Here is a 27,532-nt window from a genome sequence, read left to right as displayed (position 1 = left end):
AACCCAAACGGCATGACTTGGTATTGGAAACAACCCAGGGGGCAGCTGAAAGCAGTTTTTCACTCATCCCCTTCCCGGATGTGCACTCAAAAATAAGTGTCTCTCAGGTCCAATTTCGTGAATATTTTCCCTTTCGATAATTGCACCAACAAGTCTTTCATCAACGGAAGGGGATATTTGTTTTCCTTGCAAATTGCGTTCAAATCCAGATAATCTCTACACAATTGCAAAGTCACATCTTTCTTCTCCCAGAAGAGCACGGGTGCCACCATGTGTGATTTGGTGGTCTGTATGAAACCTCTTGCCAAGTTCTTGTCAATGAACTCCCTCAGAGTCTCTAGTTCTCGGGGAGTCATGGAATAAGTTTTCCATTTGGGGAATTTCGCCCCAGGCTTAATTTATATAGCACAGTCCATATCCCTATGGGGGGGGGGGGTAGCTGGTCCAACTCAGTTTGACTAAAAACTGCTTCCAAATCGCAGTATTGCTCCGGGATCGTGGGCTTGGAGGATGGCTGTGGACTCTCGGTCCCCACTGCTGCTACTTCCCCATTTCCCGCCATCTCCCCTGGCTCCGGGTAGACCCCATCTTTGAACACAGTTCCCTCAGTTCCCCAGTCCACCTGTGGTTTCCACCGTCTGAGCCACGAGGCTCCCAAAATTAGAGGATGGGCAGCTATGGGGGCCACGAGACATCTTAGTTTCTCTCGATGGGTGCCCAGTCTCAGTTCAAATTCCTCAGTGTGGTATTGCACAGCCTCTCCTCCTGTCGGGGACCCATCTAATTGATTGAACACCACAGGAGTTCTTAATTTCCACACTCACACCCCCAGTCCATTCACCAGCACCAAGCTAATTAAACAGCAGGTGCAACCTGAGTCTATTAAAGCAGTCAAATGGGCAGTGTGCAGTGTTCATAGGGCTCTTATTTTTACCCCCATAGTTAATAAACTCACCCCATCCTCCTCCTCATCTGTTTCCAGGTCCTCATCCTCACGCCACTGCTCCCCCACCTGCCATCCGGTGTGCTTTAGGACAGGTGGTTGGCGTTTCCCACTGGCTGAGCTTCTTCCTCCGATGACCCTTCATTGAAAATCACTTGGTCTTGAAATCCATCATTCACTCCAGCAGCCGTGGTTCCCTTTTTCCTTGCTCCCAGACCTTTCGTTGATTTCCCAGATGATTTAGCCTGGCCGGCCGGTCACAAAGTACCAGGTTTAGGACAGCTCACTGCAAAATGCCCCGTCTCCCCACACTTGAAGGTGGTATGGTCTTTCAGGCGCTTTTTGGGGATGCCTTCTCTCTGCTTAGCAGCCGGTTTTCGGTGGGAGGTCAGTGGGGTGCTTGGGGATTTTTTGAACCCTGGATCCACAGCCATCCAATCTGCTTCCACTTCTGCCACCAGAGCAATCAATCCCTCAAGGGTTGGCGGGTTTCCCCGCGAGTACACCAGCTGCCATAGGTCCCGTTGTTACACACGCTGCTCCCAGGTTCGGCTTATGGTCACTCACTCACACACTCACAGCCTATTGAGGCACGCGGATCTTGTCAGATCCCCCTTGCTTTCTACCTGGGTTTTCCAGATAGGTGCGGCTGGAGCAGACAGACACACAGCCCTGGTCAACAGCGGGGAAATAATTAGGGATACACACAAATCACTTCCAACCGAACACTGAGGCACAAGAGGTTCTTTGTAATACACGGAGACCCAGTGAATTTAAAGTAACAGCAAAACTTTACTGGTTGCAAGGTATATTTGCTCTTCCTCATACACACACACACACTTACCCACGTCCTTCCCAACTAGGCTGCCAGGCACTAGCTAGAGGGACAGAAGCCGCCAAGTCTGGATGACTCAGATGACCAAGAAGACTCAGACAACTCAGACAACTCAGAGTGGGCGGGCTTTGGGACCCCTTTTATCCCCAAAAGGACAAGTTGATGGGATTGGGGTGAGGGCCTCCATGTGCTCAGGCCCAACCTCCTCTTTCTGGTTCAGGTCATGTGCTCAGGCCCAACTTCCTCTTTCTGGTTCAGGTCCTTTGTTTTTTCCTTAATTTTCCTTAACGACTTGCTTCCTTCTTATTTACCTCCCTGAAGGGATCTCATAGATAAGATTCCTGGCTTTTGTCCTCTCTGCTTACTTGCCTGCTTCATCTTTAGGTTATGGCAGCTTCAGCCTAGTCTCACACCGTCTCAAGCCCTTCTGGAAACAGGAAACCTTGAACTACTCCAGCCAGTCGCAGAGTTTTCCCGCCAGGCTTCAGAACTCCAGGGCATAATCAGCGACCGGGCAGTCTCCCTGCTTGAGACTATGTAGGACCGTTCTGGCTCTCATTATTGCACTTGGATCTTCAAATCTCCTTCGCAGCATCCTCATAAATCTCAGGAGATGGTGAAGTTTGGGCGTTCGAGCTTTGTGCATCTCTACTGGCCATTCTGCCACCCGTCCCACTAACGCCCAGTCTATGTAGGCTACCCGCTGCATGTCGTTTGGGAAGAAATGACCATAGTTCTCCATGCAAATGGTCACATGGGCTAGGAAACTGGCCAGCTCCTTTGGGTCCCCCCTGTAGTTCATCATCAGGCCCCATTCCTTCAGCACCTCTGCTCGATTCGCAGCCAGCTGCGCTGGTTGGGGCTGAGCTGGCTGCACTGCGGGTGCTGGCGGTGCTTGCGAGCAGGTGGAGCTGGCTCGGGTGGTGGTCCTGCTGGGATGTGTAGAACCCCTTCTCCGGCTTCCTCCATCATTTGTTCTTCCCCTAGCATGCCGGCCATCGCCAGGTCCGGATATCAAGCTCCCAGCGATCCTTGAACCAGCTCCCCTATCCATCTCAATTCTCCTCTCATGGTAGCAATATCTGCCTGTACCATGCTCATGGACCCCTCCAGAGTGGTCATCTATGTGGATTCCACTCGACCCGCTGCCAGGGACCAACACTCCTCGGGTTCTATGCTGAGAAAGGATGCTTCCCTGTATTCCTCGGGCATCCTCCATGCCTGCACCTTTCGCCACTCCCTGTCGGATCTCAAGGTTAAGCGAGCCATGGGTCTGGGGAACCCCTCTAACTCTTCCTCCATGCCGCTGTCTGCTCCGCATTCAGCGATCTCCTCCTCCATCCCGGACAGCACTCGCTAGCACAGGATTCAGGTTTTCCATGATAGGTGAACCCCTCGGTGGAAACTCAAAGGTTTGAGAAACTTCAGCAAAATGTCAGGCACTGCAGCTTTCTACCCAATAAAAAGAAACCTCTGGAGACTCAGTACGTCCAAAAGAAAATCAGTTTATTGAGGATTAACATACAGTCCAATGCAGAGATTACTGAAACTGAAAAGCCCGCATAGAGCGACGTTTTCTTAACCCCTCTTCCTTGCTCCCCTTCCTCCCCTCGGTCCTTCTGGTGCCTTCTCCTGCTTTGCCGCTGGTACGACCTTGGTATTCTTGAGAACTAGATAACGAGCCATCTGCTCCAACAGCCATTTACCTAACCCCCCACCCCCCACTACTATCATGGCAGAACTGAGCAAGCTAGCTGGTTAATTGATGGTGAGGTTCTGACAATTCCCCAGCCAGCATGCTGGCTGGGGAATTCTGGGAATTGAAATCCACACATCTTAAAGTTGCCAAGGTTAAAGAAACACTGCCCTATAGGATTTCATTTATTTGTGGGATTGCCTTTTCCAGATGTACATGGTTTGTGTTTCTTATTGTTTTGCTGTTGCTTTTTTAATATTGTAATATTGTACACTGCCCAGAGGCTTACAGAATTGGGCATCTTGTAAAACCTAATAATTAAAATATCATTTGGCTATCATATAATAATAATAGCAACTGACAGTTGTATTCCACCCTGCTCTGGAGACTGAGCAGCTAACATTCAGACATTAAAAAATCATAAAAGATAATTTATAATAATATAAAATGACAACATAAATGAACTATAATAAAAATTGAAAATAGCAAATTTGCTGCAAATGTTAGATGTAGCAAGGAATATGGATCTGAAAATTAATGTATTGAAGGCCACGATGGTTGTTTGACAGAAAAATTGAATGGCAAGTTATATATGAATGGCAAAAAAATTAGAGCAAGTAAATGAACAAGAAATAATTAGGTAGCTGTTGTGAGGAATTATTATTTTTTAAATAAGCAAAAAATAACTGTATAAGAGTTTGCTTTTGCCCACTTTATTATATGCAAGCCAGAATTGGATGTCAGGAGAAACACATATAAATTAAATGCATTCAGAATAGGTTATTTAAGAAGCACGTGTGGTAAACAAAGATAGAAGGTCAAGAATGAATGGATGTTGAATGAATATGAGTAATTAGTGATCTCTTGGAATAATGCTAGCCCAGACTCTTACATATTTTCCTTGAGGTTCTCTGGGCTCAGGAAGATCTGCACTGAAATGATCCGTATGAAAGAATGTTGAGATAGTTTAGTCACATAGAGAAAATGAATGAGAATTGAATCACGAAACAAATATATGAAGAAAGAAAGAATGGGTCAAGAGGAAGGGGAAGACCAAGAATGTCATGGCTGGATGGAGTTGATGGAATCCACAAAGAACAGACATGAGAAGTTTAAGGAACAAAAGGCAGCGTACAGATGTGGTAGAAACAAGGATGATTTCCAAGGATAGAAGGGTATGAAGAGGTATGGTGAATGGCATTAAACCAGTGTTGTCCAAACTTGGCCACTTTAAGATGAGTGGACTTCAACTCCCAGAATTCCCCAGCCAGCCATGAAGTCCACTCATCTTAAAGTGGCCAAGTTTGGACAACGCTGCATTAAACTATAGCTATATTTAATTCATTGAATTTTCTCAGTTCTCACTCTTTTTCTGCATTTTGCATAACCCTGCTTTGCTTTCCTATAGCAAAGAAGTTATAACAGCAGTAAACTTAGCTAGCAGACAGGTGGCAGTCTTTTTTGTTTTTTTTAATTTCTATCCACCATTGCCTCTTCTGCAGTTTCATGAGGACACAGAGCCGGTGTATCGTGTGACCCAGGCAGGTCCCAGCAGTATCATCCACAAAATGTTTCTCTGGGGCAGGATGGGGGGTGAATGGCTGTCATATTCTAGAGAAAGAGGGAAGGATCTCTCCCTCAGTCATTCACCAGTGACACATCAGGAAAATCCAACGTATAATGTGTGTGTCCAACACTGTGTCCCATATGCTGTACTAGTATGTTCACATGCTGTAATTTAATTATTCCCAAATAAATTACATAAGTTAAATATGTAGTTGGAGAGAAATAAGAAGCAAAAATGGAGAGGATCTGTCTTTTCATCCCTCTTAACTAGTCTGTCTACTGCTTTACTAATTAAATCTATAGGACAGACCTCTCCTAACATGGTGTCTGCTGCCATTGGCTGAAGTGAGGCGAGGAGAGGTCTGTCCTATGGCTTTTATTAGTAAAGCAGTAGACAGACTAGTTCTAAATCTCCATGGCTTGGAAGGATTAAAAAACAAAGTCCATTATAAGACAGCAAAACACTGAAACAATGTTGCATAAAATGCTTCATTTTTTCCAAGTTGGGCAACATTCTAGAATATGGGATGGTGAACATCTGAACATAGACAGATAGCTTTCCCACTAGCCTACATGTGGGAGAGATCTAGGGTGGGAGGGCCTGACTTATTTCTCATGTCTGGAAATTTACAATAACAATAGGTTATTTGGAGGTAGGGCTGGTGTAGGGAAGTCTAATCCCTCTGAAAATATTACAGTAATAAGAACAGTACCTGTGATTCATCATCAGTATTAAGAATGAGGAAAATTCAGGGCAAAAGAATCCATTCCTGAAACCTGCAGGCAGGAATGATCTATAAAAAGTCAATCCTTAAATCCCACTGACTCATTTTGTGTACTTCATGCAGGTAGTGCAAAATAAAACTTTTAGCCAATGACTTTACTAGAATGTGAGAAGTTTTGATTCAAAGATTAAACACAGTCAAATTATCCCTTTCATTCTAATCACTTAATTGGTTGGAGAGCTCACAGATGCATTTTTATTGAACTAGATCTTCAAACTGAATAATCCAATTCAGCAGTTTGTATAGACTGTTTAAATAGAATGAATTATTCAAGCTGCATCTTGGCTGATCCAGACATCCTCAAAATGTAGTAACAGGTAAATTGTATGGGTTCACACAATGCACTACCAATTAAACCTGGGTGAACAAAACACAATTGCTGGATTCACATAATCTGCTATGCTAAAATTAATGAACAGTATTGTCATGTTGGGTGAAGCAGCTATCATGTTAGGAAACACTGGGTTCCCACAACGTATTTATTTATTTATTTTATTTGACTTGTCCCCGCCCATCTCCCCACAACGGGAAATATTGAATAACGTACTCTCCTATCACGTTGTAACCTAGACTGGTGTTTCTCAACCTCAGCAACTTTAAGATGTGTGGACTTCAACTCCCAGAATTCCCCACCCAGCATGCTCCCAGAATTCTGGAGGTTGAGTGTTTCTCAACCTCAACAAGTTTAAGTTGTTGAGGTGAGAAACACTGCTCTAGTTTCAAACAATGGCACAGCAGGATGGCAATGTGATAGGACTGGAATTTGGTGGGATGTACACAACAATCAGATGAGCATGGCATCAGAAAGGGAAGATGCTCTCCCCCATCTGTCTCCTATTCCCCAAAATCACAGAAGCCCAAAACATAGTTGACCAAAATCTTAAAGATTAGCCAAAATGCCAAGTGAACAAGTAAACAAACTTTCAAGTTCTCCAAAACTTTTCATGGGGCAAAAAAGTATTAAAAGCAGAAGATAGGAGAAGAAATAATGCACTAATTCAAACATGAATTCAGGTGTTCTCTCCAGAAAATCTGACGTTTAGACTGAAGATGGAGATTGTGAGCTAAATTGTCATTAGCAGATAATACGATAAAGCCTATCAAGGGACAATAACTAGCTGACACAGAGGACATGGGTGGGGGTGGGGGCAGAACGTGATGAGACAAAAGGAGATCAAAGGTTTTATCAGCTAGAGCAGCGTTTCTCAACCGCAGCAGCTGTAAGATGTGTGGACTTCAACTCCCAGAATTCTCCAGCTAGCATAAAGTCCACACATCTTAAAGCTGCTGCGGTTGAGAAACGCCGCCTTAGGCGAACCCGCCGTGTCCGCCTCCGCGTCCTAAGAAGCAGGACGCGGATCGGAGAACTTTGAGAAGACGTGCGCAACTTCGCGGAGGCTGATGACGTCACGACGCCGTTCCCGTTCCGAGAAGGGGAGGGCGAGGCGAGTTGGGTTGCCAGGAGCGAGGAAGGACGAAGTTGTCCCCGCGGCGCCGCCGTCCTCGCTTCCCAGTAGGCAGGGCTGCTCGCGGGCCTCGCGGCGCGCGGCGTTTCCTCTATTAGGGCGGACGTACGGGCAAGGATAAAGGATGCGGCAGCCTCCGCGCTGAGCTCGGCGCGGGTAAGAGAGAGGGAGTAAAATCCTGCCAGGCCGCAAAGAACATGGGGGACCCGTCCCGCCCTCCCTCTGTGATCGGAGGGGAGAAAGCCCACTGGGGCTCTTTCTGGGGGAAGGGATTCAGATGTATGGCGCTGCTTTGCAGGGAGAGAGAGATGAGCGTGGCTGGCTGCTCCACTCGTGTTGCCCCCCGGAGGGTGGGGCGAGACACGTCCACCTCAGAGAGAGGGGTTTCCCTTCGTCCGTTTTGGTGCAGAAGCCTCCCTTCCCCACCTGCTCAGGGATGGGCCATGGGAGGAAAGAGGTTTGGGAGTGGCGAAGCTTGCCTGTTCCCCATCCGGAGCTTTCCTGATCCTGCATCCTCCTCCGCGCTGTCTCTCTTGCAGCCCCAGGCCTGGCATTGAACCGGAGCTTTGCATCAGGAAGGGAGGAAGAATTGCTTCCCCGCTTCTCAGAAGCTTCTTCGAGCAGTGCTGCAGGCTGATTCTTTTCATGGGCATTGGGCCAGCCAGACTTGAGATGAAAATCTTTCTGCCACAGAAGACTTGGGTTTGGTAATGCCAACTTGGTCTTGGAAAACTGATTGCATTTAATTATGCTGTAAATAGGTGTGTCTTGTTTTTGTGCATCTTCGGTGGATGTGAAGAAGTATTGGGGACTGAGTGAACTTAGCAATCCGGAGGGATCTGTAAGGAGACATGATTAGTGGGTTTGTTAGAAGTGAAGGAAGGCTTGGTGGGTTAGCCTTTTTCTCTCCTTCTTGCTTGGTTGCATGTGCAAGAAGGTGAGGAAAGGATGTGATGTTTCTAGTATTTTGAGATGTTTACATAAACTCACCTTGGTTATTGGGTATCTTCTGAATTTGGATTCAAGAAGATTGAAGAGATCGAGGCTCTCTTGTTAAGTGACCATTGCTGTATATGAGTTTCACTAAGGTCATTTTGGAACTTGTGTTCATTGCCTTTCTTTACATAATATCCTAAACTGCCAACCATCTGTGTTTTAGCTTAGCATTTGTGCAACAGCGACATATTTTATTATGGCCATTGGTCAATGATACCCTTGCTTGTATCATGAATTTACAGTTTAGTAAGTTGTGCAAACATAAAAAATTGCATTGTGTAGTCCATGACTGTTAACCGGGAGTAAGTGTGTTATGTGAACCCAGCCAGTGTCACACATTTCATTCCTACCTGTAGGATTGCTAATCAGAGAGGGGCAGCAGGAGATTTGTTTGAACCCATGGTGCTTGTGTTATGGGGACTTTACAGGTTCTGTCGATGTCCAATATCTATATGAAGCCTTTGACTGTGATCATCTGGAAATTTGGATACCATGGCATCAGTATGTTAATATCATTAAACTCTGCCTCTTCTTTCAAGAGAAACTGTGGATCCTTGAAAGTTGCATAGACTGGACAAAGTGAAGCTGAATCCAGATAAAATACAGATAGCAATGTCTGTGAGTAGGGCAGAATAATGGAAGCAGAATAATGGAAGCAATACCGCCCTTTTACGTGAGCTTGTAATGCAGTGGGGCAGAGTTTGAAGCACAACATCATGGTGCTGCTTTCACCAGGATGATGAAAGCAGCATGTTCCTACCAATATTGCTTGGTATAGAGACTATAAATAAATAATGCTTAAGCCTGAGAATTTAGTAGGTAATCTATTCTGGATGAGGCACTATTTCCTCTAAAGCAGGGGTTCCTAAACTTTTTGCCATCACACCTCCTTTTACTGTAATCTTAATGTGCACACCTCCTCTAAAAATCCAAACACCAAAATGAATAATGAAAACAAAACAATGAAACTTTGGAAAAGGTGAATTTATTGTAACAATGTAACTAAAAGGTTCTTCACACCTCCCCTGGACTCTGTCTGCACCTCCCCAAGGGAGGTACACCTCATAGTTTGGGAAAGCCTGCTGTAAAGGAACAGGTATATAGCTTGGGGCTTCTCTTTCATTGCAGTCCATGCTTCTATGCCTAGGTGCAGCTGGTATGTTAGCTATAATTCTGACTGGCCCAGGATAGCTTAGTGTAATGGTGTGCAGGAAAGACCTTGGGAGATTGGGCCAAGAGAAGCTGCCTAGGGAACGGTCAGATAAAAGACAGCATATCCTGCAGCTGGATAGTGGGTGGAGCAAGTGGTTCAAAAGAGACCCTCCCTAGTTTCTTGGGTTGTAAAGGCAATGGTGAGGGGGAAGAATTGTTCTGTCAGACTTGCAAGATTCTGTTAATGTAGCTTTACAGTAAAATAGAATTAGCTCATCTCGTTGTATTTCCTGTCTGGTCTATCTAGTAAGATTGACATCAATCTTGCAAGTCTCATATTCTCTTCCAAAGGGAGGAATTTCAGGAATGGCTTCCAATCCTCAAGGAACTCCGCTATCCGCCAAGCATCTGGCAGCAGTGTTGTTGCAACACCAGCAGAAAGTGGATGCATAGATGACCAATTTGCAGAATGCCATGATATAACTAACACAACAGCTGGGGCAGAATTTGCCCCAAACTGCTGCAGCACAGCAAATTGCGGCTCAGCCAATACTCCTGTATTCCCATGGGACCTTGATACAGAAGTTCAGAGGGGACCTGTGATGGAATGGATCTACGAGGAGGAGAGTGATGTGGGAGATCAAGGCTATCAGGAAGAAGGGGGTGCATTCCAGGAGAGGAAAGGAGACAAGAGGCAGCACAGTCCGCAGGGGGAGCGTGAGAAGACTAAGAGATTCAGGGTAGTCACTCTCTAGAATCTCACAGAGTATATCCACTAGTTGCTGTAGTATAGATTTAGTTTGGCAAGATTCTGTCTATAAGGTATAAGCAAATAAAGCCGCCATATTAGACTTCACTGCTTCATTTTTGGGCTGGGCCTGACAGGACCAGGATCAGTTCCGGACATTTACTGCTCAATATGAAATGTTTATGGCAGGCAAGCAGATAGATGGAGTTTCCCACTGATCACGCCATAGTAACTTTTGTGCTGAATTTGCTGAATCTAAAGTTGAGGTCCAATAAGAGTTGAGCTGTTTCCTTTAGCAACAGCTCAACTCTTTTTGGACCTCATTTTTAGATTGATCAATCATGTGATCTCAGACAGCGGAAGTCAGTTTACTTCCAAATTTTGGAAGGCCCTCTTGTACTTATTAAATATTAAATTCATTTGTCTTCCTCACATCATCTGGAGTCCAATGGAGAATCTCAGAAGGTTAACCAACTGTTGCAGCAATATTTAAGATCCTGTATTTCATACCAGCAAGGCAACTGGACAGATCTCATACCTCTTGTTGAATTTGCTTACAACAATGCCACACTAGTCCTCTATCAGTATGTCCCTGTTCCAGGGAACTTATGGATTCCACCCATGGGTCTTACCAGCAACCAGGCAAGAAAGCGCTGTTCCTTGTGCTGCAGATTTCCTGCACGAGAGGCAAGCAGCCCAAAGCCTCTTAAAGCTAGAACTAGCAAAGGCCATATACAAAAAAGCAGCAGGTGCACACAGAGAAGAGAGAGCTAGAATTGCAGAAGGGGATTTGGTGTGGCTTTCTATAAAATTTCTGAATTCCGCGAGACCTTCCAAGAAACTAGACTTGAAATTTATTGGCCCTTTCCCAGTGACTAAGCAAATAAATCCAGTAGCATTCTGTTTGCAATTGCCAGCAACAATGAAGGTTCATTCTGTATTCCATCAGTCTTTGCTAGTGAAAGAGACACCTCCCTGCACTCTGCATTTACAGACAGCACCCACCCACTCCATGCTTGTAAACGGGGTGGAAATGTACAAGGTGGAAGTGGTGCTAGGCTCTAAACGCAGAGGGAAGCAGGTTGAATACTTGATACACTGGAAAGGCTACCCAGAGTCGAAGAGGTTGTGGGAGGCAGAAATGGATGTGCATGTGCTGCAATTGGTGCACCACTTTCACGACCAATACCCTGTCCTCGACAGCTACTGGCCTTGCAGAAGTTAGGTGCTGACCAAGATGAGCAGGAGGAGTTCTATGGGGTGGAGGGCCCCTCGGGATAGCAAGAGACCAAGTAGGGGCATGGGAAAAGACCCAGCTCCTTTCACATCATCCATATAGGACATGAAGGGGGAAGACAGATTCCTGATGGAGGTGCAGCTGATTTACAGGACGCCTTCTGTGATATCAGAGTTACCAAGAGGGGAGCAACACAGCTACATTTTGTTCTCACAGCCCACAATCAATTTCACCTGGGAGGGTGGGGGATGAGTCTGAAGGACAGGGTGATACTATGGTATGTGGGAAAGACCCTGGGAGACTGGGCCAAGAGATGGTGCCTAAGAAACGGTCAGATAAGAGACAGCATAGTCTGCAGCTGGATAGTGGGTGGGGCAAGAGGCTCAGAAGAGACCCTCCTTGGGCTACAAAAGAGAGGTGGGGGAGAGAATTGTACTTTCAAACTTGCAAGATTCTATAAATGTAGCTTTACAGTAAAGTAGAATTAGCTCATCTGGCCGTGTTTCCTTTCTGGTCTACCTAGTAAGGCTGACACTTAGCTTCAGTGATCTGTGCCCTAATAGGCTTATGATTGGATTACGGCAACATACTCCATGAGACTGTCCTCAAAGACAGTCTAGAAGCTGTAATTGATACATTAATCTCTCTTTCCAATTGCTAATAGGATTACATAATACCAGTATTGATAGTACTGTACTGGTTTTCTGTGAATTATTGAATCCAATTTAAGGTCTATAACCCCTTAGAAGATTTAAGATCCAAGTTACCAAAGACCATTTCCCCCAGTACCATCTAATCTGTGTACTAAGTATGAATCCTTCTGACTGAATTTGCTAGAGTGTTTCTGTGTCTTATTTTGAATCTAAAGGGAAGACATAATTTGGGAATGGAGAAATTGGGTCACTAGACTTGTAGTGTGCTAGAAGAAAAGATGAGGAGGCCCGGAGAAAAGATAATAGCAGTCCTATTGATTAATGTCTAACTCTATCCAGTGATGTTACTTAGTACAGTCCATATAGCTTCTGTCCAAATTGCTTTAATAGGTCCTGCAGAGTCTTTGCAAAGTGTAGGGGGGGGGGCAAAGATCCCACCTCCAATGGCAAACATTGGCATTTCCTGAGGAAGAAAATTCATCTTGTTGGGTAAATCCAGGGAGAGATAAGATTTAGCATTGTCATCTGTTCAGTAGTGATCTCTTTGTCTCTTTTCTCCTTTTTGTTGTTTAGTCGTTAAGTCGTGTCCGACTCTTCGTGACCCCATGAACCATATTGCGCCACTTTTCTCCTAAATCTTCCTAATATGTACAGATGATGTTGATGACTGACTTGGAGCATTGCTTTGAGAACAAGAAACTCAAATGTTGCACTACTTAACTTCCTTTAACTAGTTAGCTGCTTGGCCACCAGATATGATGCTGGTTTGGACAGTGAGTGATTGCTTGCTTGCATATGTTTGAGAAGTTAATTTATCTTTGAATGCAAAGGATAAGAACTGATGGAAAAATTAGTAAGATTCTGTGCAGCTTTTTCCATGTTCATGTGGCTTCCAATGTTGTAGTTTAATATTCCTGAACATTTGAACTTCAGGATTAATTCAGAAAAGGTTGTCCTCAAGGATGGGGTCTCTTTGCTTCTATAGGCAACTAATAGTTAGCTTAGAGAAAACATTTTCTTACCACTTTGCATATTGCACATTTATCTACAATTTTTGGTAACCTTTTTTTAATGTGACATATTGTGGCAGATGCTTGGCAAATTTACGTATGGATTTCACATTTGGAGAAATAGTTTGGTGTTTATTGTTTATACTATTAAAATACCTGCAGGCAGTGCTAAAACAGCCAGTTTTTGGAGCACTCATCTACAGTGTTGAGTGACAGTCGGCAGCATTGGTGATTGTGCTTTCCAAATGTATATTTTCACAAAATGTCTCATCTGGCCTCAGGGAAGGACAGATTGGCCTACAGAATGCTTTCTGCAGCTCCCATTTGTGCTTTAATTCTGTAAGACTTTGACTTGCTTGCTTGAAATGCATTATATGGGCTGAAGATATAGCTAGGCAAAACCAGGCATCTAGAGTGACATAGAGGAGACAATTGAAGAGCATGCCAAACAATTGTTTTCTCCATTTTTTCCCCCTTCAAGTCAGTGTTGACTCCTGGCAACTACCTGGACTTGTTCCTGCAGTTTTCTTGGCAAGATTTTTGGAAGTGGTTTGCCATTATCTCCTTCCTAGGGCTGAGAGAGAGTGATTGGTTCAAGGTCACTCACTTGGCTCTGTGCCTAAGGCAGGACTAGAACTCACGGTCTCCTGGTTTCTAGCCTGGTGCCTGAACCACTACTCCAAACTGGCTCACTTTCTGCATGATAAGGCTATCCTAATATGACATCAAGAAAGACCTGATTCTTAAGAGGGCAGAAAGCGGGACAAAATGATCTGCAACGTCGTTTCCAATCATTATGCTCTATGATTCTTTGTCCTAAATGTATTTACTTATTGACTGAAATGAAAGAGAAAAGGGACTTTTTAGTCACTATGCTAGAACTCTGGAGTGTTTGTCCTGTGCAGTTTACTTTGCTACTTCCTTAATGGTCTTTCTCAGTAGTATAAATACCTTCTTTTCAGAAAAGGTGTGTTTAATGACCTCAGAATTACAGTTAGAACTGGAGTTCTATTTCTTTTCCTTCCAGTCAACTATTAATGTCTTGCCAGTGCTTTTAGTCTGTTTTACTTTTTGCTGTTAGCTGTCGTGAACTTATTGACTTGGATTTTGAGGCTGCCCAACTCCAAAAAGACGCTGGGCATCTTACAATATTTAAAAATGCATATTTTAAAGAAACATGGCTGCTTGGACAAAACCACCTAAATAACATTCAGAAAAGTTGACAAGGACTCTGCAAAACAGCCTAACCTCAGGCCTGGAAACAGAGCCCAAAGCACCTGGAGAGTGGAGGCTGTACCTGTCTCCCTGGAGGACGCAATTCCAGAGGGCAGAGGCTGGGATTTTTTCGGAAATCTGGAAATCAGGCTAAAGACATAATACAGAACCACCCGCAAGGAAAGACCCAGCCGTCACCGTAACACACACCCAGGATGTGTTCCAAGGGGCAGATGACAGGTTCTTTAACTGACCTTTCCTGCTTGGCAAGACTTGAGTCTCACTCCGCTGTTTGTTTTTGGGTAATGATTGACAGCAGCAGCCAAAGAACACAAAGTGTACCCTGCAAGGTGTGAAAACTCCAGACCCGGAGGGAGGAGTTTCCACGTAGCCTTGTCACCTGGAAAGGTACATTAGTTCATGCCAAGAATGGACTGGCTTGGGTTTTGAAATGGGTAAGAGAATGGAAGGGGAAAAGGGGGAGAAAGAAAGCAGGAAATTGCATATAGAAAGGAAGGCCTTGGTATTAACACTGGGCCAGTTACTCAGCTACTGCCTTGGTGTGCAATTGCTCATATATGATCCTTTCAGCTTTTCCTTTGGTGTCTTGGTTTTTTAAATGTATTTATGCATGCTTTGTGGCTTACATCCAAACAAGAAAGCCATAAAAACGTATTGAAACAGACAATATGTTATACTTTGTGTCATCATCTGATCCTTATTTCCCCCATGAGCAGTTCATACAATCCTGGAATTGCAACATATATCAGAGATCATCTAGCCCAGTCCCCTGTTCAGTGCAGACTTTGCTAAAGTCTTTTGGACAGCAGGTGTTGGGCTGTCTGAGGACATCCAGTGAAAGGGAGCATATCACTCAATGAGGGAGCCTGCTCCAGAGGTGGTAGCTCTCACTGTCAGGAAATTGTCTCGGGTTATGTGGCACCTTCGGCCTTAAGGCTTCTTCACTGCTTTCCAAAATGTTAGGAGGGAAAAGTTCTGCTGAAACCAGAATTCTCTGGTACAGTTCTTGCTTAGGTGTAGCATCTTGAAATTCATGTATTTAACTTTTCTGTTTGAGGAGCAAGGTGGTGTATCTCTGATATTGCTCTGAAAGCAAAAATTGCCTTGGGGGTAGTATTCCTTTTTCTTTTCTTGTTAATACAGCTTTTCTGTTGTTTCTTTTGGATATATGTTAATTTAGCTTTTTAAAGCTTGAACTGTATGCAGTTTTTGAATAGTTTATGCTGGTTACAAAGATCTATGCTGCAAATGGAAGTTATCTGAAATTATGAGATGGACAGCAAAAATAAAGCATGGATTACAAAAACAGCTTTTAATCTTGATTTTTGAAAAAAAAATGTAGACATTGTTGAAGTACCTTAAGAAACTATTTTAGCATATTAAACATTTAAATACAATTTTATCCCTTTGGCTTATGAATGAAGCTTCTCTCCATACCAGGGGTTCCTGTCTATCTTGATCCTCCTCTCTTTTACATCAGTCACCATGAACTGCTGAGTTGATAATAAAGCCCAAGAAGATTTGAGCTCCTCTGCTTGCTTTTGTTGAGTTCTGGGGCAAAAATTGAAGGGGGGCAGTCAGAGAGATTGTGCCTCTTTGAAAATAAATACAAAGCCTTCATTTTTCAGTCATATTTCGGGAGAAGCAGTGCTGTGAAGTAATAGATTTGGAAGCGGAAAATGAAATTTCAGGTCCGTGTTTAGCTTTCTTGCTGTCTGAGAGGTCTTGAGTTCATCAGAGTCTTTTAACCAGGGTAGATGTTAGTTTTCAAATAAAAAACACTGCTGAGCTCTATGAAGGAAGGGCAGAATTTTAATGCTGCAGAATAATAAATACCCTATTTCTCAATGGAACTAAATCTAAAACAAAACACGTGCTTCAGTTTGCTGTATGGCAAAACAGTACTTGTTTCTGCCTTGATTAAAGCATGATGAAGTCCAGAATGTGGACATTGGGAGAGAGCCTGAGTATTTCCAAACCTATAAAGGAGGCTTGTGTGTGGAGTTGCATTTGTTCCTTGGCTGAGTGTGTGCTAACAAACTGCCTGTAATGCTGTTAGTTGGACCCTGGGAAGAGGGTGTCTCCACAACTGAAGAGAGCAAGCAGGGTCCCCTTGGGACTTTTTAAGTAAACAAGAACCCAGCCAGTTGGCTTTGGCTGGAGCAAAGATCCAGTCCATTCTGGCTGTATAGATGAAATAGCCTGTATCCACTGGGACTCAGCTGATACCCTCGCTGCTGCCAGTCGTACTGAACAGCTTGCAAGGCAGGAGACTTCCTCTTTTCTAGTTGCCAGCAATCTCAGCACAGATTGCTAGAGTCAACTTCCTTCCTCACTTTTAGTAACAGAAACAAACGGTACAGTAAAGTAATGGAGATTTCAAAAGCATCTCTCTCATATTTATCTCAAAGGCCTAATTCTGTGTCACTTGAATGCTGTTGTATCTAATGATTAGAAGGACTAGCTATAGGCATGTCCTGGCCAAACATCAGAGCCATTCAGAGAAATTTGGCTTTCTGTGTTCACGTGCGAGATCTCCGTGGAACCTAAAGATAATACAGTTTCTCTTTGAAACCTAAGATAACATGTGATGCTTTTTATAGTTTGTGCTCTTGCTCTTCTGCAGGTGGGCCTGATCAGAATAATGTTCAGCATAAACCCTCTGGAGAACCTCAGGGTTTACATCAGCAGCCGCCCACCCCTGGTGGTGTTTATGATCAGCGTCAGTGCGATGGCCATTGCCTTTCTGACTCTGGGTTATTTCTTTAAGATCAAAGAGATCAAGTCCCCTGAAATGACAGAGGTAAAGTACAAATTGAGTCTGTATCTGAATATCTCGGGCTGGAAACTGTCTATTTGTCTTTTAGGGCTTTCTAAAACTTACCCTCAAGAAAGGAATATGACCAGATAGAGTGGAACAAATTCTGTAGTTTATTGAATGGGAGTTCTGTTTAGGATGGGACAGGAGATGAGGAGAACAATGAGTGGCTTGTATATACCCAGGAGGACTCCTGGTTCACTCTGAGTGTCTGATGGATATGGGCAACCTTGGGCAGAGACAGGAACACTCAAAATGTTTAAGCTGGCACATTATTTTAATAAGGTCAGTCAATCTTGCCTTATAAGTAAAGGCCGTCTGTTTTGCCAGTGCCATTCTAGGACTGATCTTAAACTGTTTAGCAATTCAAATTTAAAATGGTAAAAATAGAAGCATACCTCTGATATTTACAGGTTAATGTATCTTGATTCATGGTTTATCATTGTGCCACATACCTTTTTCCTAGATTATTTTTCCCCATAAATGATTAAAGGATAGTTGTTTCAAATTGTAGTCTTTTTCAAGATGCCCCAACCACTTTCATTTAACCAGAAGTGCAGAATCTTGCCATGGTTACATCTCTTAAACCAAAATTATTGCTGTTATTGGGTGAGATCAGGCTCTCTTGAATTAACCTTGCTATTTGTTAGTATAAGAACATACACGCTGGCTTTGTGAGGGCTGTAATTTAGCATAAGGCACTAAAGATCTGTTTATGTTTAAGGACTGGAACACTTTCCTTCTACGATTTAATGATTTGGACTTCTGTATTTCGGAGAACGAAACGTTAAAGCACCTCATAAATGACACCACAACTCCAGAGAGTGCCATGACCAGCAGCCAAGCCCGGCCTTCCACGCCTTCACCACAGACCCTTGAAGATTCCGGTCCTGTCAATACTTCAGTTGCCATCACTTTGACTCTGGACCCCCTCAGACCCTTTGGGGGCTTTTCCCGGAATGTCACAAGCTTATGTTCTACCATTTTTGGCCACCAAATTGGACTCTCAGGTACCGTTTATTTCAAATGTCATAGTTAAGAGTCCAAAGCTCTACGAGTGAAAGTAGGAATAGCTAAAGCAGATGAAGAGATCCATTTCTACCCTTCTTAATGGATGTTCTTTATTTAGAAATCATCTTTCTGAAAAGTACAAGAGAAGAAAGTGCTTTTATTGAATAGTTCACCACACAATTTCTTGTTTTTCCTATAGGCATCCACTCCCACTATCTTATCATTATAATTGGCTTGCACAATTGCTGAGGTGGGGTTTGATCAACTACTTACTTCACAATATAGTAGTTTATTGAAAGTTGTTTGCAGCCATAATTTTTTCTTGGTTTTAAATGATGTAATGGTTAACAACTAAATTCCTGCTGCTGACATTCCATGCTTTCTCCCTTTCTTCCCCTTGCTCCACTCCAAAAGGCAGAGAAGCTCATGAGGAAATCAACATCACATTCACTCTACCTACTGCCTGGAATTCAGATGACTGTGCTCTGCATGGCCACTGTGACCAAGTTGTCTTCACGACTTGCATGACAGTTACAGCAGCTACGACAGTTTTTCCAGTCACAGTGTAAGGCTCTAACAGTGCTGATTTCTCCCAGGGAAGCTGTTCACTGCAGCCTTTCATGCCTTCAGGTTTGCTGCTTGAGAGACAAGAAGGAAGCAGCTTTTCCAGTTTTTAATTTTTAAAAAGAGTTTGTAATGTGTTCCTAGACGTCATAAATAGGAATTTCTAGTTTATTCACCACCACTTCCCCAAATGAGTGATAGTTATATTTTGCAGGAGTGGAAAGAATGGGGGAGGGAGGAGTGTGGAAAAGAGGGAGCATCCCATTGAGCAGCCTGCAACGTATTCCTGTTCCCTTTTATGTCTGCTTGTGACATAGCAATTAGCTTAGTCTTGCCTAGCAAACAAATAGTGCTTTTGAGTGGATAAGCTCTGAGACAGCGTACATTTACAAACTGGAAAGCAGTGGGGAGGGGATGGTTGACCCAGTGGAAAAAGATAGTGGAGACTGGGATACACAGCTCAAAATTGTGTGTTGCTCTACAGTCAGCCACCACACTGTATTCCGGAAACATACATTAACGCAACCTTCTGGTACAAGATCGTCACAACTGCAAGGGACTCCAACACAAAATATGCCCAAGACTACAACCCTTTCTGGTGTTACAAGGGAGCCATTGGCAAAGTCTATCATGCATTAAATCCCAAATTGACGGTTATTGTTCCAGACGTAAGTGATTTTTTTCCACTTTGCTGTGAACTGTGACTGGGCTTATATGAGCAAGATTTGGAGATGTTCTCCTTAGAAGTGCACATGCTCTGTCCATTACGTCACTGTCCAAATCTTGCCATAATATATGTGTGGGGTGAGGGGAAAAGCCTCTGTTTGGAATAGTTCTGCCTCGGCAATGTCCCTCCACCTCCCAGAGGCAGTTGCATGTGGATTCTCTACAGCCTTAGGAAATGCTGTCTCTTCCTCCATTCAGGATGACCGCTCCCTAATTAATCTGCACTTAATGCACACCAGTTACTTTCTTTTTGTGATGGTCATCACCATGTTCTGCTACGCGGTCATCAGAGGCAGACCAATCAAATTCCGACAAAGCAGCTCAGAGTTCTGTCCTGAAAAGGTAAGTGGCAAAACTGTTTGTGGAGGAGCTAACTTGGGGGAGGGAACCTTAGCAACTATTGTCATTCTGGGAATTGTTCATAGGCAGCTCTAAGCACTAAAGCTGTACTCATGCATTGGCTGAAAAGGATGCTCATGCACCTCCCCCCCAAGTTGTTCCCAAATGGCACAACCTCTTACACATGCAGGATGTGATTTCTCTTATAGCTCGTGGCACAGGGAGACCGGTAGCAGACTCAACAGCTTTTTTGCCTTCTGAATCCAATGGAAGCTACTTGGGACTCCTCAACTTTTTGGCTCTTGCCTATTTTATTTCCGTTGTGTTTTATACAGAATTATAAAATTGGAGTTGGAAAGAAGCTTAAAAATGAACTAATTCACTTTTTTGTTCCCTGCCATGCAGAATGTCATTCCAGCTTGTTTAGATACCTTTGACTTCTGTCATCTAGTTTTATGTTCTTCCTTATTGAAGAACACAAGGTGACATACAAAGATATGTTGTTTTAGTTTCATCACAGTCTTGCAAGGTAGGTAGGCTAAGAGAATGTGACTTGCTTAGAACCATGATGTGAACTACGTAGATTGATCTTAAGGAGTCAAAAGCTCCTATCTAGCATTTCCAAGTAAGATCCATGACTGAAAATCTGAAGAATCTTTGCTAGACACTTCTAGAGGACATTTCTGGAATGTTGACTGTCATGGGCAGCATCACCAAATAGTTGCTATGTTTAGATTTTAGATTTTTTTTAGATTTTATCATACCTTTATTGTTTTTATAAATAACTCAAGGCGGCAACATATCTAATACTCCTTCCTTCTCCTATTTTCCCCACAACAACAACCCTGTGAAGTGAGTTGGGCCAAGAGAGTGACTGGCCCAAAGTCACCCATTGGGCTTTCATGCCTAAGGTGGGACTAGAGCTCACAGTCTCCTGCTTTCTAGCCTGGTGCCGTAACCACTAGACCCAACTGGCTCTAATCTAAACCGATCTATTCTAAACTGATTCTAATGATGTTGGAGTGCTTGTGCACAAAATGTCTGCTGTGGTGGGTGAGGCTAGTTATAAACTTCATACAAGAGAAGCACTATTCTGTTGTTCCCTGCCACTTTTAATTTCCAGGGCTATATGGGACTTGGGGGTATTACACGGAGTTAATTCTTTTAAGCACTTCTGGTTGCCTGAAAGGAGTGAATCTAAATATAAAATTAAACCACAGCTTTCAACAGGGCACTTCATGAACCTAATAGGATATGTCATGGGGGGTGTACGTGTGTATGAGTATGTATATGTATATGGGTGTATCTGTCCAAGGGGACCATGTTATCTGATGACAGGAGAGACAGTTACGGAGTTTAACAAGTCAGGATCTGAGTTACTTTATAGCAATCCATATGTTAGGTTCCATCCAAGGAGTCCCATATGTCATCTGTCTCATTATTTTCCCATTTAAGATCACACAGTGATTTATAATGACTTATACAACTGATAGCTGAAATCTAACCGTATGGTCTCCTTTTTTCTCTCCTCCCCACCCCCCAGGTTGCTTTCTCAGAAGCATGATCCATTGCCTCCTTCCTCCAAAAGTGACCAAGTCTGCAATCACTGTCTGCTGAACCCAGAACTGGGTCCTGATTGGTTACGAATTTGTTATCATGAGATGTTGGATTATTCCAACCAAAGACATTTAAAGTGCCTGTAATGGTTATTTATATAAAGAGTATACTTGGAACAGATTATGCCAATGCAGCTAAGATTATTGGGAACCCTTTTCTGTTTTTGTTGGAATGTTTTGTGTCTGTGTGACTCTGCATCAGAAGGATTGGAGAGGCATGTCTTGCTGCACTGGGGCAGTGTAGATGCCTTTGCGAGGGTCTCAGACAAAGCACCTTATTTCCCCCAGTGGTCTGTCCAGTGTTCCAGGCAGTGCACATCTCTGCTATGACAGTACAGTTCCAAAGTCAGTGATGTGCTCTATTGGAGAGTGTGTGTGTGTGTGTGTGTGTGTGTGCGTGTGTGTGTGAGAGAGAGAGAGAGAGAGATTGCTTTCTCCTTCCCATTTGCACCCTGCTTGCAAAAAGTTCCCAACTTTTCTAGATTAGTTTTTTTAAAACACACACACACACAACAACCACCAGCATTCAATCACATTTTAATACTTGTTAAGAAAGGTCATGTGCTTGTAATTTTAGATTGGAAAAAGCAAGAGGGGCAGTGTTCCAGTTCACATTCCCTTTCTTTTGAAGCAGTACTAAATTTTTTACGTCAGAATAAGCCAATTGTCCATTGTTCATGCTAGCTCCCAAGTTGGAGCTGTTGCCTGCAGAGAAACCTTTTATGTCAATTTGCATATGCAAATGAATTATTTGGATTGCATTGTTTGACACAGTTGGGGTATGTCAAAGACTGGTATGTTTTGCCTTTGCTAGAATCTTCCAGGTTATAGAACACAGGTATTTGGATGTCCGGATATTTGCACCATTTGAATGCAGTAAAGCATTTGGAAATGAAACTCCTCTATCTACATGTGTAGATTAGCTGTTGCTCTTTGAAACTTCAGTTTGGCTTTGGGAGGTTCTAGTGACAGAAAAGGGCAGACCATCTCTGGATAGGGCAGACTATTGCCTTGGTGCATCCTGAAGCACTTCTCTGCAGATTTGTGAAGAGAGTTTGTGAAGAGAGATGACAAACTGTCCGGAGCTGTGAAGAACAGATGAACTCTGTTCAGCTCTGGACATTGCAGAGTTTTGCTCCTGGCAGCTCTTTCCTTTTCAGCCCCTCTCATGACTTCCTGGCTTTCATAATTTTGGCCAGCTTCTCTCAAGGAATGTAGACTACTTTACCATTACTTTGAAAACACTGCTAATTGCCTTAATGACTTTTCCATTTTCTTCTTTGGTACCAGCATCTTTCTGCATTGGCAATTGTTTGCACTTTCTGCTATGATGATTCTCACAGTAGATGTCCTTTTTAAGTGTCTCCATCAAATAATATGTTGCTTGTTTTTATTCAAAGGGATTCCTTAATAAGTTGATTTATTTGCTTGGTATCTTGAAATATTTCCAAGATGGGGGAGATGTCCACATTCTCGTGTTGAACAGTGAGTGGGCTGAAATGAAGAAAGATAGCATTGTGTCTTTGAATAGAATTCTCCCCCAGTGGTTTTAAATGTGCTAGCTTGGGAAGTAGATTGTGGAATTGGGGGGGAAAAGTGCTGTATTTTTACTTTTTGCTTTTATGGTCCATTCTAGATAAGAATTACTGAAGATTCAGGAGTGATTCCCAGGCAATGGAGGGCTACAATGGATTATGGGGTATTGGTGAAAAACATCCAGGCGAGAGGGTACAAACGGAATACCACAGTGGTTGTTCGGATCATATTGATCTTGCCTTTTTTCTTTTTTCATGTTCGCTTATTACTTGAATCAGTTTGATTCTGTGTTTTCTTTTAGAATCTGCCATTTCTGTTAGTCTCTGGCAGTATATGAAGGTTCCCGACTTTAGTTTCCTCCCCCAGCCTCCCACTGCAGCCTGCAGTTTTCTCAGCAGGAGATGTAGAATTAAAATGGCAGGTAATTTGTCTCTGAGCCTGGTGGTCAGTGATTTGTTAATGCAGTTTTTCTCCTAGGTTAATTTTTTGTGTTTGTAAGATGTGGATATTGCTTTGCAAAAATAAAGTTTATTATCATCAATCCTACTGACAAAATGGAAACCTGAAGTGTTTTATTTACTGAGTGTGAGTGGGTTCGTTCTGTTTGCTCATGTTATGGTCTGTTCTTTATAGGTGAGATGCAAATGGATTTCCTTGGAGGAGATTTAGGTCAGGCTTTTGAAAGGAAATCTTATGCCAGCTTTCTCAGTTGGAAAAATAAAACATTGTGCCATGACAGGAATTTTCTGCATATTATACAGTAAGTTAAATTATTATAAAAATAAATATAGATTAAACGCTGTATTAAAATCAGCAGAACTGCACAACATAAACATTAGGAATAGCAAAAGTAATTATGGTTAATGCAGGAGAAATCACAGAATAGCAACAAAGCATTAAAATCCTAAAACACCAAACTGGTTCTTAAAGTGCTGAAGAAAATAAAAAGTTCTTCACCAAGTGCTAAAAATACTATAGTGTAGGCATCTAACAAGACTCTGGGGAGGGAGTTCCCACAAACTGGGATGCCACCATGGAAAAGATCCCTATTTCCTGCCCACTTGCCTTGCCTCGTTGAATGGAGGCAACTAGGAAAGGCATCAAACAAAGATCAGGTACAGCTCTAAGCGTCTTGGTAGACGAAATTGGAATAGTTAGATCAACCCTGTTCTGTAATAAATAGAAAACAAAGAATGGGAAGTAAAATGACTTTAAACGAAATTCCCAGTTGAGCATAGCAGGCATTAGTGCTTAGTAGTTGATAGAGGTGTTTTCAGATCTTTGTCATCACTTTATGTTTGGGACCTTGCAACTTTATCTTTGTATTCCTTTCCATGTATTAGGAAAGCTGAGAATTATATCTGTCCTATTGAATTAACTGCCTTTCAGTCTTTTTCAACAACTCTGTTATTATAAGAATTGTAAACCAGATGCGGTTACAATCTGAGAACCATGGTGTAAAGGTGTGATCTTTCCCTACTGAGTTCTGTCCAGCACTGTATACTTTGCAGCAAGATTAGCGTGTGTGTGTGTGTGTGTGTGTGTGTGTGTGTGTATAAAAGAACTCAATTTTCAGGTCTTGGCTATTATTCCCTGAAAAAAATGCTTTGCATGGATTGGACCAATCCCTTTTTCCAAACAAAGAACTCATCCAAAGCCCCATTTTGGGCACAGAAGAGTGAGCTATAAATGCTGAAACTAGAGAAGGCAAGGTGAGATTTTTCAAAGCAGAGGGTTTTAACATCTGCTCCACTGCCTGCAGCATTTATGGGTCCCATGAAAGTGTATGATTTCTGGTCCGGAATAGTTGGACAACATTGTCCAAGTCCCAAATTTGCTTAGTCAGAAATCCGAGGGAGTAGGAAAAACCTAGTGTATGAAATGGGGGATCCAGATAGAAACTCCTGATTAAGAGACATGGGTACTTTGGAAACTCTGCAGCCCACCTGTGGCTTTGATCCGGATACAGCACCATCATACATGTTCTTTCTGCGTTTCTTCCAAGGGACTTGCTAAATCAAACACTGAACCTATGGTGGAACATCCAAATATCATCTACCTCTGGGGTCACTGGTTATGGCAATGGAAAAAGAACCAAAACTGTTGGTGCTGTGAATTTAGTCAATTTTTATAGCTGCCCACTTGACAGGCAACTCAAAATGGTGTACACAATTAAAACAACACTACAAAAATATAAAACCAGACCTAAAGCAAATTTTGCCAGAGGCAATTCAGCAACCAAAAACAATCCAGACAGGTTCATAAGACCTCCTCACCCAATGCCTGGGGCAATAAGCAGGTCTTCAAAGCCTTACAAAAGACAATGTTGGGGCCATCTGGATCTTAGGAGGAATGGATTCCATAGAGCAGGTGCAATAACAGAGAACGCATGTCCCCTAGGTCCCACCAGATGTCACTGCTTAAATGACAGGACTCTTGAGCATGCCAAGCATATCAGTTTTTATTCAACAGGCAGAGGTAATTGGAAATAGGTGGTCCTGTAAATAACCAGGACCTGTGCTATGATAGCAGTGTTATGTGGGTGTACCAAGGTGCTCCCATAGCTACTCATGCTGCTGTGTTCTGGAAGCTATAGTTTCAAAGTGGTCTTCAATAAACACACTTTAGTGATCCAGATGAGGGAACCAAAGCATGAGGGACTGTGAGTAGGGCCTCCTGATCCAGGAATTGGAGTAACTGATGCACAAGATGGATTTGGGTGAAGGTCCTCCAAGCCATGACTCTCACCTACCCTTCAAGGAGGAACTGTGAGTCTAGGAGTACTCTCAAATTCTATACTAAGTCTGTTAGGGGGAGTGCAACTACATCCAGAACCAAAGATGGAAAAATCCCTGGATCCAAGAGGCCTCAAAATCCAGTTATTCAGTCTTGCTAACCTTGATTCTCAGTCTGTTCCTCCTGATCCACACCCCTCCAGTCATTGAGACAAGCTGGGTACATCTGATGATACCTAACCCTATGCTGACCAATGACCTCATCCAGTGGTGTCATGTAAATGTTAAACAGGCACAGACAGAATCAAGCCCTGGGGTACCCACAAAGCAAGGGTCAAGGGCTGAACCCCTCCTCTCCCCCCATCCCATGAATACCATCTGGAACCAACCCTGGAGAAAAGGAACCACATCATGCCTCCCACTCGCAGCACCAAGCAGGTCCAGAAGGATACCATGACTGATGGTATCAAAGGCCACCAAGAAATCAAAGAGGGCCAGGATGGATGTACCTCCACCCTGGTCCCACCACAGGTGTAATCAATGTTGTCTTGGTACTGTGCCCAGGCCTGAAACTCAACTGAAAGAGATCCAGATAATCCTGGATCTAGAGCCCTCTGAAGCTGCAGCCCAGCCAACTTCTCCACAACCTTGCCCAAGAACAGAAGGTTGGAAATGGCTCCAAAATGGCTTCCTGAGGAGGAGTAGACCACTCCCTCACTCAAGGATAAATTCACCAATGACTGGGAGCCCTTGAGCAACCCAGGAAGGACATGGATCTAATGTACAAGTGGCCACACTCGTAGTCCCGAGGACTCTGTCCATTCCTCAAGACAAACAGGCTAAAACTCATCCCAGATAATTACACCAGACCATGCCTCAGCCAGCTGAACAGGACCTGCATGGGCAGAGTTCAACTCAGAGTAAATCCAAACAATTTTATCCAATAGGTGCCTCAAAAAGTCCTTTCAAAGATCAAATCATCTTCTGACCCATCCCTCCCTAGGAAGGAATGGGCTACTTTAAACAGGGTTGCCAGACAGCAATTCATGGTTGCAAATAGTGGAAAAATACCTGTTTTGCCTCTCTTATTCCCATGGTATAATCCTTAATAAAGTTTCTTAACCCATGTTTGGCCAGATTTGCTCTTTATCTTTCTCCCGAGGTGCGTTAGGTATCTTTTTTCACTTCATCTCCCTGAGTTCCTCTGAAAGCCATGGGGAGGATCCTCTGGGATCCTGGAATTAATTTGGTATTAATATTTTTATACCTCAGTATAGTTTCATAGTTATATTGTATACTGTCATATTGGTATTTTAAAGGATCAAACATTTATTATGACATAATAGTTTATAACTACTGTCCATTAGTTGTGTCAGTATCTGAGTATTCTAAAACGTTTCTTACTGATTTTGAAAGCGTCATTTCTGCAGGCACATTTGACATTAGAATGGGGAGCAAATGCCGGAACTGGAAACTTTTGTCCTATAAAGATGTATGTTTCATGAACACAGCCATATTGTTTCCTGGGACCAACGTGGAAGAGGCCTTTTCAACCTCCCAGTTTATTTAAGATTGCTAAATTTTCCTAGTTCTCCCATCCAAGTCCAATACCGCTTTCTGAAATCACCCAAGGTTGGCTACGTCTTTGTTTCATAAACAAATATTGTACAGTGATGTTCACTGTGATCATTTTGATTGTCTTGGCTCTATACAGTTGGTACAATTGGTTGATTCAAATGGCATTTCCCAGTGGAAAACCAATTCATAATGTGTATAATATGACTGCTCACATTATTTCTGGCTGGGAAACTAAAAGGAGGTCCCATGATATTTGGATTAGCATTTCTAAAAGCATATCTCAGAG

The 27,532-nt window shown here is 43.1% G+C and overlaps 1 protein-coding gene across 5 annotated transcripts; it reads left to right on the top strand.

Moving 5' to 3' along the window:
• Window positions 1-7,125: 7,125 nt before the first annotated feature.
• On the top strand, window positions 7,126-23,126 carry TMEM248 (transmembrane protein 248). Of its 5 annotated transcripts, none has more exons than XM_025168097.2 (7): window positions 7,277-7,447; window positions 16,950-17,126; window positions 17,866-18,151; window positions 18,567-18,717; window positions 19,201-19,384; window positions 19,641-19,784; window positions 21,325-23,126. In XM_025168097.2, exons 2-7 carry the CDS (start codon window positions 16,968-16,970, stop codon window positions 21,343-21,345), a joined length of 945 nt encoding a protein of 314 aa, XP_025023865.1. In that variant the 5' UTR covers window positions 7,277-7,447; window positions 16,950-16,967; the 3' UTR covers window positions 21,346-23,126. The 5 variants fall into 5 exon arrangements, with proteins under 5 accessions (XP_025023862.1, XP_025023865.1, XP_007420942.1 ...); XM_007420880.4 differs by adding an exon at window positions 7,831-7,998 and having other exon boundaries at window positions 19,641-23,126; XM_025168094.2 differs by lacking the exon at window positions 7,277-7,447 and adding an exon at window positions 7,126-7,270 and having other exon boundaries at window positions 19,641-23,126.
• The last annotated feature ends 4,406 nt before the right edge of the window (window positions 23,127-27,532 follow it).

Source organism: Python bivittatus, unplaced genomic scaffold, assembly GCF_059951505.1.
Source record: "Python bivittatus isolate LINGU-HERP-01145 unplaced genomic scaffold, Pbiv_v1 ctg000690_np1212, whole genome shotgun sequence".
NCBI lineage: Eukaryota > Metazoa > Chordata > Lepidosauria > Squamata > Pythonidae > Python > Python bivittatus.
This window is presented reverse-complemented; position numbering and strand designations above follow the sequence as displayed.